The 13698-nt window shown below is 38.6% G+C and overlaps 1 protein-coding gene across 1 annotated transcript in view; it reads left to right on the forward strand.

Moving 5' to 3' along the window:
- Positions 1-6994, forward strand: part of lamc1 (laminin, gamma 1) — a 95092-nt gene extending 88098 nt beyond the window's left edge. The window contains exons 26-28 of the mRNA XM_041802630.1: positions 475-633; positions 896-995; positions 2711-6994. Of these exons, the coding sequence (XP_041658564.1) occupies positions 475-633; positions 896-995; positions 2711-2967 (516 nt within the window). The 3' untranslated portion in view covers positions 2968-6994. The remainder of the gene's footprint in view (positions 1-474; positions 634-895; positions 996-2710) is intronic.
- The last annotated feature ends 6704 nt before the right edge of the window (positions 6995-13698 follow it).

Here is a 13698-nt window from a genome sequence, read left to right on the forward strand (position 1 = left end):
TCCTGACTGCCATCCTCCAGGCCCATGCCCCGTCTCTCCAGGCATCCTGGCCATTAGTTGCATGATCAATACCAATACAATATCCAAAAATGCATTGAGGAGAACTTCTCACAAAGGAGTCCAGCCAGGACAGAAGGCCATGCAAGCATAGAGTTTACTTTACTCCATTTTCCTACGATAGAATAGAACTTGTGGTAATTTCTCAAGGTATTGCTTTGCATACCTTGAAAAACTAACTCTGTTATCACTAGTTGAAAAGAAAACTCAGTTGAAGTCTTGAGAAAAAGACCAAGACTTCTGCCACATTGTTTTTCCAGACACAAATTCACGACCTACTGGAACAGCGCTGCGATGCACTTTTGGTTCCCGAACCACTGATCTCTATTTCCATCTTTGTCGTTTTAAATTTGTTTGTTCTACGTAAGTGTATCTATTGCTGTGCTAACATTTCTTATCAAAACGTGGTTCCTTTAGGGCTCAGCTAAGACCAAAGAGGATGCAGAGAAGGCGTACCAGGACACGAACAAGCTGGACGAGGAGGTCGACAACATGATGGATCAGCTGAGCACCGCTGAGCAGGAGCTGGCGAAGAAGAAGGCCGAGGCAGACCAGGACATGATGATGGCGTCGATGGTATGAGTCGATCCACTGAGTTTATTAAGAAACACATTTTATAAAGGCACTGCAAGTACAAAAGTCTAACAGTGCATGAGTGAAAGAGTAGATATTCACTGGTATGAAAAGCATAGTCACGTTTAACAGAATAAATATTCTATTGGAATATTTTTCCCTCCATCCTGTCCATCATAACCTTGTTTTCAGAGGTTTTTTACTTTTTAAGACTGGTTTTTAAGCTGAATGATGTTCACAGGCATCCGTCTCTCTTGTCTCTCAGGCATCAGACAACGCGAAGGAGGCCGAGGCTAACGCCCGCAAGGCCAAGAGTGCCGTCAAGATGGTTCTGAGCACCATCACAGCCCTGCTGGATCAGCTGGGTAAGAATAACTTAACACCAGCACGTCTAAATCCACATCCACACCAAAACTCACCAAGGATGCGATGATGAAGTTAGCCCATGGTTCAGTATGTACCACAGTTAGCTGGTCAAGGTTCACGGTTTGGTATCGCCATGTATTTATTTTATTCTTTTCCACTCTGAGGCAAATTTAACAGGATCAGCAAAGGATTAAGGACAAAATTCATTGATGATCTCTGAAAATGTTGGACTCAGTCTACCATGCTGCCTTGCAATTTATCACTGATCTGGGTTTTCGGACCCATCATTGTGTTTTATATGAGAAACTTGGTTGGTTGTCCTTATACAATAGAAGGATGGAACATTGGTATATCTTTCTTTATAAGGCTATTTTACATGAATTACCCTCTTATCTTTGTACTTTACTGACTCCAAAAGCTGTCAGTAGTTGTAATCTTTGTTCGCATGGATTCATCATGAATGAGATTCCTCGCACTTGCTCTGTCTTTGGTCGAAGAGCTTTTAATGTTTTTGCTCCATCGTCTTGGTCAGAGTTACAGGGTCATCTTAAACTTGAGCGTTGTGTTAGTTGAGGAGATTTCAAAACTAGAATTAGGGAACATTTGACCAGTGTGTGCACATGTTTTTCTGCTGAAAGCTGCTGGTGTGTTGATTGATGTAACCTATGTTCTATGTCCTGTTTAATGTCCTATGTGTGAAGCTTATGCTGCTGTCTTGGCCAGGACTCCCTTGTGAAAGAGATTTTTGTATCTCAATGGGAGTAAATCCTGGTTAAATAAACAAATAAATAAATGTGCGTGTTCAGGGACTTTATGTAGATTGTTTGCAGCCATGTGATCCCAATGACACGTGAAGCTAGTTGGGATAGGAAGTCAGGGATGGCCATTCCCTACTGAATAAGAGTGGAAGAAAGTTAGTACTTTAAAGCTCTAAATGGATCTGTACGCTGCTGTTATTATGAGAACATCTCGACATCCATTGGCTGTGATCCCTTAGGGATTTTTACCACTGGTTAATTTATTTACCTAGAAAGGAGGTGATCCAGATCACTAATGTCTTAGTCCTGCAGACCTACTACAGGTCTAGACAGATGACGGAAGAGGCTAGCTGAGCCTCTTTTACAACTTTTCCCCCTCATTTTGTCACAGACATACTTTCAATGAAAATGCTGATGGGGTGAGTGATGTTAAAGTGCCAATTTTCTTTTTATTATTTAAACCACATTTAAAGAGTCAAACTGGTACCAAATGAAGAGCTGTTAAGGAGCCTGCCGTCTATCTATTTCATGCTTTTTAACTGCAGAAAGATCTTTCTTTTCCCCATATTGCATGAAACCTGTGACTTGCTTAATAATGTGGAACAACCTCCTTTAGTAGTTTCCCCTTTAATTAGACCCACCCTGCAAACTGAGACTGATGATAGTGATGGAAACTAACAGCAGAAGCAGCATAATTGAAAACTTAAATTGAAAAACTAAAAGTCTAATGCTTAATTGGAATTGCATTTACAAAATAATTTGGAACACAGTGTAGATCTGCTGTTTGGTCATTTTGCAGCTTCGAACTTCACGTTGGAAAGCCTGAAACCGTGTCTATCTCCATGTATGGATTATTGTGGATCAATCTGAGGGATTTTCTGATCATTTGTCTGACTGGTTCTGATTGGTTCAGCAGATCTCATGTCCTAAAATAATGATTTATTTCCTCTCTCCAGGAAACATCGACAAGGTTGACCTGAGCAAGCTGAACCAGATCGAAGAGTCCTTGAAGAGTGCCAAGGGCAAGATGGCCAACAGTGAGCTGGACAGGAAGCTGACCGAGCTGAACGACGTGGCGCGGAGCCAGGAGGACATGATCAACGACTACGACCGGCAGATCCGCGAGATCCGCAGCGACATCCTCAACCTGGAAGACATCAAGAAAACGTTACCCGAGGGCTGCTTCAACACGCCGTCCCTGGAGAGGCCTTAACCCGCCCACCTCCTCCTCCTCCATCCACCTCCGACACCCCCCCCGTCATGTCTAACCAACGGCGAACACGCCGACTTTTACCAAAACAGTTTTTTAACTTTTTGTTTCAGATTCTTGTCTTTGTTTTTCCTCATGAGAGAGAAGCCAATATTTCATCACGAAACAGAAGCAGCTGTTTTTGTTTTGTCTTTAAAGTTTTGTTCGTTCGAGACGCAGTAACGTGGTTTCGGTAGCATGAACTAAGCGGCGCAGAGAAGCCGTGCAGAGGTGGAGGAACCTCAGAGAAAACCCAGAACCACAAACCCGACGTGACTGCACCGTCTGCTCCGATGAGGAAGTTTCACTGACACAAAAACCACGCAGAGAGCTCCTCACACTGCGAGGAACGTCTCGACTTTTACTTTTCTGTCTGACCAGCCATTACCCATCAGTCCCTGGGCACACTTCAGAGTTCAGCTGAAAGTCGGCTCCACAGCGTTCAAACACTTCCTCCTTTTAAACAGCCATGTTTTCAGACAGCACAGTGAAGGAACCTTTTCTCCCAAAGCTGCGACACCTCATCACTCCTCTTCAGCAGTATTTTACCCCACAAACCGGGCTGTGATGCTCAGAAACGCTGCTCCTGCTCGCTGGGGTGAACGACCCCTCTGAAGTCCAGAGAAAAACCTTTAGATCTTGTTGGAGCCAGATTTAGTATCCTGTTTCCACAAGCTATGGTCCTGGTTTAGGGTTAGAAGATATTTTCTTTTTTGCATAAGAGTTTTACATTGCTTTGAAAAGGAAAATGATGCATAGAAAATATTATCTTGGCACATGCCACATATCTTGTTTCTTGTAGGATCTTGTAAAGCAAAAAAAATGTGAATATCCTGATACCACTTTTTCCCCTCAAAATTTAATATCTATTTTCCCAAAAAGGAGGGATCTCAAGTTTTTAGGTTTAGAAGATTTTAAACAAGTTATTAAATCAGGCTCATATGATAGGGATCTTACGAGAACATGATAACTTTTACACCAAGTTTTAACACTGATGCACTAGATATTTTTCCTAAACATTATGTGAGACAGTAGCTGACTGTGAAAGTAACTAGTTAATATCTTGTTCCTCAGATCCATACTTAATGCCCATACTTGTTTTAGAAACAGAGTCTTTAACTTGACAGATATGTCTAATGTGCAAGATATTAAACTGGTAAGCTACCTTGAGAAATAGAACAGTGAACAAAATATGCTAGCTTCTGAGCACAACATGTGACGTTAACATTCTCAGTGTCATCTTGTGTGCACAAGATATGATTGTTTATGAACATAAAATGTAAATATCTTGTGAGCAAGATTGATATTCCTCATCAAAATGTAATGTCTTGTTTTCCAAAAGGGAGGCAAGATGTTTTTTTATTCACACAAGCTATATTTTCATTCTAATATGATCAGATTCTTGTGGGAACAATACGATAACTTTCGCACCACTTGTAATAGCTCATGCGCAAGATATTTTATTCTACTTCTCCTATGTCATCTTGGGTGCAGATGATAGTGGTGGTCTCTATCTTAGAATTTTAAAAAAAGTGACATCTTGTTTTATTCTGTTGCCCAAGTAGATGTCTAATGCGCAAGATACTGAACTGTACACATAGGATATTGATCAGACGGACAAGTGAGACAAATGTAGCTTCTTTGCACAAGGAGGCACCTATTGAAAGATATTTTTTTGATCACACAAGATTTGAATTTATTCTAATGTGATCGAGATCTTGTGGAAACATGATAACTTCACACCAACTTAAAAAGCACATACATAAGATATTTCATCCTACGTATCCTATGTCATTTTGGGTGCAGATGATACCCATTTGTTTTAAAAGAAAAGTTAGTTTCTTGATTTAACATCTGAATCTTTTAAAAACAATATCTTGTTTCAGTATCTTGCTTGAGAAGATATTATGTCTTATGTACAAGATACAAAACTGCACAAAAGAAATAAAAGAGAGACTTGAACCAAATATGCTAGCTGCTATACACAAAATATGGCTGTTTACTTTCTTGGTATCATCTTGTGTGCACAAGATATGGATCTTGAGCGGAGAATGGAGTTGCATGGTTTTAATATCTTAGTTTTAAGCACAAAAACATCTTGTTTAGTTAATATTTTGTTCCTTAAAAGGATTGGATCTTGAGTTGGGGCTAGAGGGTACTGTTAGCTACATGGGAGGAGATAAATTGTGCTTGTAGGATATTGATATTCTGGAAACAAGATGATCACTACTGCATCAAAATTTCATCCCTCATGTGTAATGTATAATCTTATACACATCAGGTCATCTTGCAAGCCCAAATGTAGAATTTTTAGTTGGAGATAGAAGTTATGTTTTCCTTAGGAAAACAAATTGTGCTTGCAGATCTTCTGGCAACAAGTCGATCACTTGTGCACTAAAAAAGCAGATTTCTATTTGCAAGATGTTTTTTTTTTACACTCCAAATGCGGTCTTGCATGCGTATGATTTGGGAATATCTTGTCAGAAAGAGCCATACCTTGCATGCGTTTGTTAACATGTTGTTTCTAAGATCATCTCTGGTTCTAGAGAAGGACGCAGGATTTAAGCTACGTGAGGCAGAGATTTTTTTTAATTTCATGACTTGTATGCTTGTATTTACCCTTGTCAGACAGGATTGTATCTTGTGCCAACAGGATAGTAAAGGTTCAGGACTTCAGGAGCTCTGTCTGTAAATCAGCCCCGACCTTTCTCTCCATGGTCAAACATTTCCTGAACTGACATTTAAACACTACATTTCTTGTATTTTTATGGTCTGTTCTGTCAGAAGTCGCTGCTTTTCACTGGTTTTTACAGATCACACATTAACGTTTTCTTCCAGGCTCAATCCAACACTATGCAACTTTGTACATTTGCGTAGCGAGAATTTTATCTGATACACTGGTGCTAATAATTATTTCAAATGTTATATTTTTGTGTGAATGTTTTTTATTATGACATAGAGTGAGGAATTTGTTATTTGTGTAAATATATGCTTAAATGATTCAGGACTGGCTGATTTTACCAGAGAAGCTCCATCATGCAAACAGCCGCGTTAAGTTCTATCACAATCAATCAACGGAAACCTCCAGGTTAAATATATATAAATATCTATGATAACGTCTGTGGTATGTTATTATTATAATATGCTTGCTTGTATACACAGCTCAGTGTTGCTGCCTCATAGCGATGCCAATATTTCGTTTGTGTTTTATTGATTTTTTGTGGCTTTTCACAAATTAATTCAACCTAACTGATTTCTTTAAGTTTTTTTTTTTTTTTTTTTTTGACCCTTTTTACCAATCAGGACATGTTTTAAAGTGGGCGTCTGCTGCCTCACCAATCATTTTACTGAACTTATCCCGAGATAAGCTCGGACACGTTGCTACTGTAGTTGAATTAGTGTTTTGTGCCTTAATATAAAGTGCAGTCTAATCACAGCTCCGACGAGGGCGCCCACCTTTTTATTTCACCAAAATTTTTCTTGTTCACCGTCTCCTCATGTCGGTACCAACGCAGGGCGATTTTAAGGATCAGGTCCTAAACTGAATGATTCACAGCAGAGCTTTAGTTTTTATTTAGATCATTCTCTTGCAGGTAAACAGACGAATCCTTAAATCTCCAGAGTTTCTGTTTATCTGTGAAGGATCATCTTGAATGTCAGACTCACTGATTTGTTTCCTGTTTTCTTTTTAACGTTATTTCCTCCCTCCATCCAGACGGCTGCTCTTCAGGTCGTGCAGCACACTCACTCACTCACACTCACGATGTATAAACAGTATTTTAAGTTATAATAATGTACCAGTTATTTGTATTGTAACCCTGTTGTCTTAGGCGGTGGTGAGCGTGCTGCACAGCCTGCAGAGGCGTCTGCAGTGTTTTTATTCTGACGTCGTGTTTGCAGCCCTGTGAGGACCTGAACGATGACCCTGTTTGTTCACATGTGCCTGTAAATCCAAACTTAACATTTGAATAATAAAAAATTATTACAGGAAGACGTGAGTGATGTATGTTTATGCTGGTCTGACTTTAAATCATTCAGAATTCTTCCTTAAAGGTAAAAAATGTGCAAAAAATACACTGACATGTCTACATTTATTCAAAATGACTAAACTGGTTATTTATGGTTGATTATCTCAAAGGTTTCCATCAGTTTTCAAAGCCAGAGAAATCTTTTATCTTTAGAGCCGGAACAGGACATTTCTCATGACGGCTGCAATGACAGTGCAGTGGAAACAGCGGCTATCAAGTCATTAAGATGGTAAAATGCTATTCTGTTGCTGTACTTCGTTCATGCTCTGCTCACTGTGATGGACCACAATTATTCTGACATCTGCAGAGATTAAAATCTGTTTAAACCCACTTGTAAAATTTTTAGTGTTTAAAAAATTCACCAAAGTTTTACCTCAAATTTGTGCTTGGCTATGGACAAAATCTAAGAATGTTAGAGAGCGCTTTTGTCTACATTTGAGTTCTGATTTCTTTAAATTTGATTAATTTTTTACTCATTAGCAATTGAATAGGCCAAATCACAGGTGTCAAACTCAAGGCCCGGGGACCAAATCCAGCCCACAAGATGATCTGATATTTCTGTTCTAACTGGTCCATCAGTCTGAGGTCTGCAGATTTCCTCCAGTATAAAAATGTGAACTTATCCTGTTGATCTAAGATATCCTTGTTAAGTCACAAAATCTGAAAAAGTAAGGAGTAAAAATAAGAGGTCAGGAATGTGGGAAAAAGAAATTAATTTGGGTTTGAATTTCACATTTTCAATTTAGCATCTCACAATTAGGACTCATACTTATGATTTTGAGTTTTAATTTCATACTTTGAGCATTTCAACTCATAATTTTGACATCTCATATAATATTTTGAGCTTTAAGATTCATAATTCTAAATTTTAAGGGATCTTTTGATCTTTACAACCAGTTATTTGGATTTTATCTCATATTTTTAACTCCAAACTTTGACTTAATAATCCCATAGTTCGACCTTTTAGACTCACAATTTAACATTTTGAATCATATTTTGACTTTTAATTTCATGATTACAAATTTTATTTCATATTTTGACCTGTTAAACTAATGATTTTGACTTCTTTCTAATATTCGCCATTAAAAAAAGCATTTTTAAATTTCATCTTTTGACCTTTTTGAGTAAATAAATGTACTTCTCTCAGATTGTGAGCCTTTAAACTGATCTATTTAACTTTTTAAATGTCAAAATCATTTATCTTCAGTGCCATTGTTTTTTTTTTTTTTTCTTCATATTTTATTACTGGTGAAATGAGGCTAACAGTTTATGGTTAAAAAGGGGACCCTGTTAGGCCCTCAGGTTACTCCTGAATCCAGAATCTGGCCCCTGCTGTGATTGAGTTTTGACACTCCTGGGCTAAATAAAGAAATAGTACATAAATAGTATTTTACTGAATTTTTATCAATTAAGCATGGTTATATGCAAAAAAGACCTAAATATGGTCAAGCACTTAAACATTGATGAATGCCAGGTGCTCTAAGCTGGAAGCAAATTCACATTTCTCCCCAAAGTGTGGAGAAATGCTCTTTTTTGCCCGTATAAGGACATGAGACTGCAGGACAGTGTGCAAACAGGAGTGAGAGAAGAAGCAAGAAATCAGTAATGTTTATTTGAAATATACACTTTTTCTACAACCTGAAACTTTAAATGATGGAACATCTTTCTAACACATTTCTATCTGCTGATGCACACATTAGTGTGAAGATATTTTTTTATTTTAAATGTGTAACAATAAAACTCCTACACATGCTACATTTATTTTCATAATTTCAATTTTTGCTAAGATCAGACTGCATGTTTAAATTAATATTTCATTCATTTATTATTTAATTATATTAAAGTGTTAAATTGATAAAAAAAAACAGTAAAACAGAAAATAAAGTGTAGAGTTTAAGAAATAAATGGTGTTTTTAGCTAAGAAAAAATCTCAGAGAAGTGAATGTCAGAATCTTAAAAGTTAAGTACAGAAGAGAAAACTTCAGCTGTTTAGGAACATGTCATGAATCTGATGGAGGTTTCTCTTCTGAAAGTTCTCAAAAGAAAACTTAAAATATAAAAGAATTAGGCTCTTTGACTATAAATGAGATTATCTAATTAACCAGCTGAACATTAAACTGTGTTTAAGAAGACTTGAAAGTAGAGATTTAGACCATAAACGAAAATGTCCACTGAGGGAATAAATTCACTGATAAGCAGGAATATTTCACCACTGGCTTCTTTGACAGTCATGTCGCCCCCTGCTGGACTATAAAATGAATGCAGGCCTTGTAAACCGTATGCACACACAACTCATCAGAAGAAAACACAAGACTGTTCATACTTCATAAAATGTAACGCTGGTTATTTAATTTCTTATTCTTTCAGAGGGAGCTATCATATTACCCCATCAAACAGTACATCAAACACAATTCACAAGGATTAAATACAATGATTACACATAAACTTAATGGTCAACAAAAATAAAACAAACAGCTGATTAACCAGTGTAGCATGAGAATGAATGATTACATGATATTGTTCATACCGTGGGTTAATTCATCATTCAGCAGATTAATTTTGGAAAAACATTTAAGAAAAGGAAAACTAAGAAAAAAGTTGATTCTTTTCATAGAGATGGACTGACGATTAAGTGGTAGAAATGTAAATAAGGGTTTTAAATTTACAAGACAATAATGCAAACAGAAAAAAAATCTATTCTTATGTCAAAGTGTTCTGAAAGTTTAAAGATTTAAACAGTTTCTATTTAACAGTTCCAGCACTAGTGTGGTTAAATGTTTATCATCAAACATTAAAGTGGAATTTCCTTTTTGTTTTTCTTCTTTTTTTTTGGAATAAAGAATCTATAAGTTACATTTTGATTCGTTCTCATAGATTATCTTTATGCTTTGGCTTCTTGATATCACCAGTCCAGTCCCCTATGATCCAAGAAAGACTGAATAAACCTTTTAAAGCAGATGTCAGAGGATGCAGTTCAGATCAGTCAGTAGATTTAATGAGGAGGAAGGAGGAAGGCCAGCTGGGGGCCAAATAAAGGCAGATAAGAAACTCAACTCCTCCGTTCTTTTCTTTTTCCCTCATTTCCATGGGGGAGTACAGGGAGGTAGAGCACCAGCTTCACCCCACAGGGACGAGTACTAGCCCAGACCAGGGCACCTCACCTCACCTCATCTCTGCCTCTCCTGTCCTCTTTCTTAGCACTTCCCTCCTGTATCTGTATTTTGTCTTTGCAGTCCTTTTTCATATGTAATGCTGGCACCAAGAGTAGTGTCTTTCATGGTGGCAATTATGAGCCATGTGCTAGGGTAGGCAGTACTGGCATTGTCACCCCCTGGAGCTGGCATGTACAGAGCTTGGGTCTGTTAAAGGTGGTGGTTTGTGGTGGTTGGCCATGTGGCAGGAGAGGTAAATAAAGAATATGTCCATGTTGGCATGGTGTATGGGGGTGGCTCTGGGATGCTGGAGATCACTGTTCAGCCTTCTGGAGGTGTCGTCAGGCTAACTGCACAAAATGCTACCAAAGGAAGGTTCCCACATGGCATCCCTGTTGAAGAGCTGTCTTGTTGCTGCCCACCACTCTGAATAGTTATTTGTAAGGGCCAAAATGAGGGTAATAACTGAGTTTAGGGATCTTCTCTCTGAGTACTTATCCTTTGGATAGGGTATCTTGTATCTAAGTTGTCAGTAGTTGCCTTTTAGATACCGTGTCCGTGTGGGAATAAATCATATCCAGTGGTACTGTGGCAGATTTAAAGCTTGTCTTGGTTTGATTGTTCTTTAATTGATTACACGAGTGGTCAAGAAGTAAACTAAAGAAACTTTTTGAAGGAAATGTGGAAAAGTCGCTAAGACACTTTACGGTTTCCACTTTGGAGCAAGCTTTGGATAACTATGACCTGGACAAAAGAGAACATACACAGACGCAGCGGTCAAGAAGATTCATATCCTGTTGCTCAATTTCCTTAAGTTTCCACTTTAAACCTTGTGAAAAGCTCAACTCGAGTCTCCCAGCCTGGTTTGGTTTCAGATTTCTCTCTTTCAATTAGCATGGTGATGTACTCTGAAGTGGAGAGAAGATCTGACCTCAGATCAATCTCTCTGAGTCTATTCAGGCATTGGACGGATCTCTCTATTGTTTTCACAAAACGTTCTGCTGGTTCATATGAATCAGAATTGCTAAATAAGTGTAACTTCTTTGCCACCTTTTTGATGTTAAGTTTTTTCTAACTTTCCTAAACTCCCATTGGAACTTCTGGTTAACATGATCATTCCAGGAACACTCACACACTTGACAGATCCCGTCTGATCCCATTACAGCACAGTGTTTTTTTTCAGCATCATCTGATCTTTCACAGGGATAGTGGCAGGTAAAACCACAGACCTGACAGTTGGTGGCAAACCTTCCAGAGCAAGAAATATCTACCTTGACATACTGTGGGGTGGTGACTTCAAATTCAAACTGCCTATTTTTATCAAGCTCTTCCTCATACTGCATTACCTCTTTGCCCATCTCAAGCAAGGCTAACTAAAATTTCATACGCTCCTGCAACCGTTCAACCACATTTTCAAGTTGCTTTCTTTCTCTGAGGACCTCTGCTGAGTACTGGTTAACTTCTGAGGTCCCTGGTAAGGTTTTAATGGGACTGCTGATTTGATTGGCTGGTCCAACACCCACATCGGTCACTGCTCTGCACCTGAACATGTACTCTGTGTTTGGACTCAGATCAGCCACTGTGATTTCTCCAGATTTCTCTGCTGTCTGTTGTTTCCATCCTTCCTCTCCACTGACACAGTACTCAACAGAGTAGGAGGTGATGTTCTCTGATCCAAACTCTGGTGGATCAAACTTCAGTGTCACACTGTTGTGGTTCACATCACTATCTGTGAATGTTTCAGGCTTTGACGGCGGCTCAAAGTCCTCAGTGACAGGAAAGCCGTCTTTATAAATGTAGATGCTTGAACCTTTCTGTGTCTGATTTGTTATTCCGACTGTCAGGAACTTCACATTCTCATTCTCCTGGTTGGCCTCTGCAAAGTCACTGAAGAGCTTTGCTTTTGTCCTCAGTGAATCTACCACTTGTTTTGAAGAGTACCACTGTTCCCTCTCTACATCATGAGTACAAGGACCTCCAGGGTTTTCTGATTCTGATTTTTGTCTTAAGTAGTTTGATAAAACTGAGAGGAACGGTTCATCCACTCCCAAAGAGGTGAAAACAAAACAGACACAGTGGTCTGAGCTAAAAATTTCCTCGTCAACCTTTTGGGCAGAAACAACGGTTGTGTTTTTCATCATGCTTGTAAAACGTTTTAAAATGATTATTTCTTTGTTTTTACAGTTCATCCACTCATTCAGCTTGTCACTGTTAAATGGAGAAGAATGTATCTTCTTCAGGATCTCTGCAAGCCCAGCCTCCTCTTCTCCTCCTCCTCGGATTGATGGAAGTTTCTTTGCCAGTGCTTGCTGGAACTCCAGTTTGAACTCAGAGCACATCTCTTTAAATGTTTTAATCTTTTTTCCAATCTGTGGGAACTTCTGTGCCGTGGTGGTTCTCAGAGCATCATTACACCTCATTTCCAGCTCAATGAAGTCCTCCAGAACTTTCTGTGATTCTTGCACCAAACTAACACTAATCTCACGAACCAGTTTAGCAGCAGAAGAATCTAAAGTTGTCAGTGGCAGCAGCCACACCTTCATTGGTACTGAGTTCTCTCCATTGGCTCCCAGCAGAGAAGGCAGACTTTGGTAGACCTGTATGGCATCCTCAAAGGATGTGGGCAAACAGCAGACAATATTTATTAAAGTTTTACTGAGATGAAAAGAGTGTTGAATCTGAATTTCAAAACTACAGTACCAGGGATGAGTGAGTCTTTCTGGCAGTCATACAACATCCCGAGGCTGAAAGGCCGACCGAGAGCCGCCACCTCCATTGCCACGTTAGCTTCAGAGTCCATTGGTGGATCTGAAATTGGCCAAGTAGACAAAATGTGAGGCTAGTTGGTTTATCTTTTGTCCTTTCATAATCCAATGTTATCCAGAAAAAAAATTGAATGACATGTTAACATGGTTTCAAGTCCCCACGGGATAAAGACAGAAGAAGCTACTCATATCACTGCTGTCATATTCTTCACAAATATAACTGAGAACTACAAAAAATTCAAATACGCCTGCTTTACATATAAAATTTTAAATGAACTTGCACCGCCACCACTGAAGGAATATGCCAAACAAAAAACTGGTACAACCACAAGAACCACCACCAGGGAGACTGCGAGGTCCCCCACAGACGAACTAGTTTTGGTCAATCTGTGTTGTCAGTGAGGGGTGCTAACACCTGGAACTCCATACCACCTACTATAAGAGAATGCACCATTTTCACCACCTTTAAATCTCATCTCAAAAACTGGCTTATAACCAACCAAATCTGTTCTAACAGCTAAGTACACTCAAAAAAATAATTTTTCCACGTAAAATGTTTAATTTTGTTAAATAGCAAAACTTTTATTTTAATTTTAGTCATTAAACTTGGACTACAGTGATGTAATGATTTTAAGTTGAGCCAACTTAAAAGATATACTTAACATTAACTAGAGATATATAAGTTGGCCTAAATTAATTTCTTTATGTTAGACCAACTCAAAAAAGATGTGTAACATCAACATATAGCAT

Source organism: Cheilinus undulatus, linkage group 13 (assembly GCF_018320785.1).
Source record: "Cheilinus undulatus linkage group 13, ASM1832078v1, whole genome shotgun sequence".
Classification (NCBI taxonomy): Eukaryota; Metazoa; Chordata; class Actinopteri; order Labriformes; family Labridae; genus Cheilinus; species Cheilinus undulatus.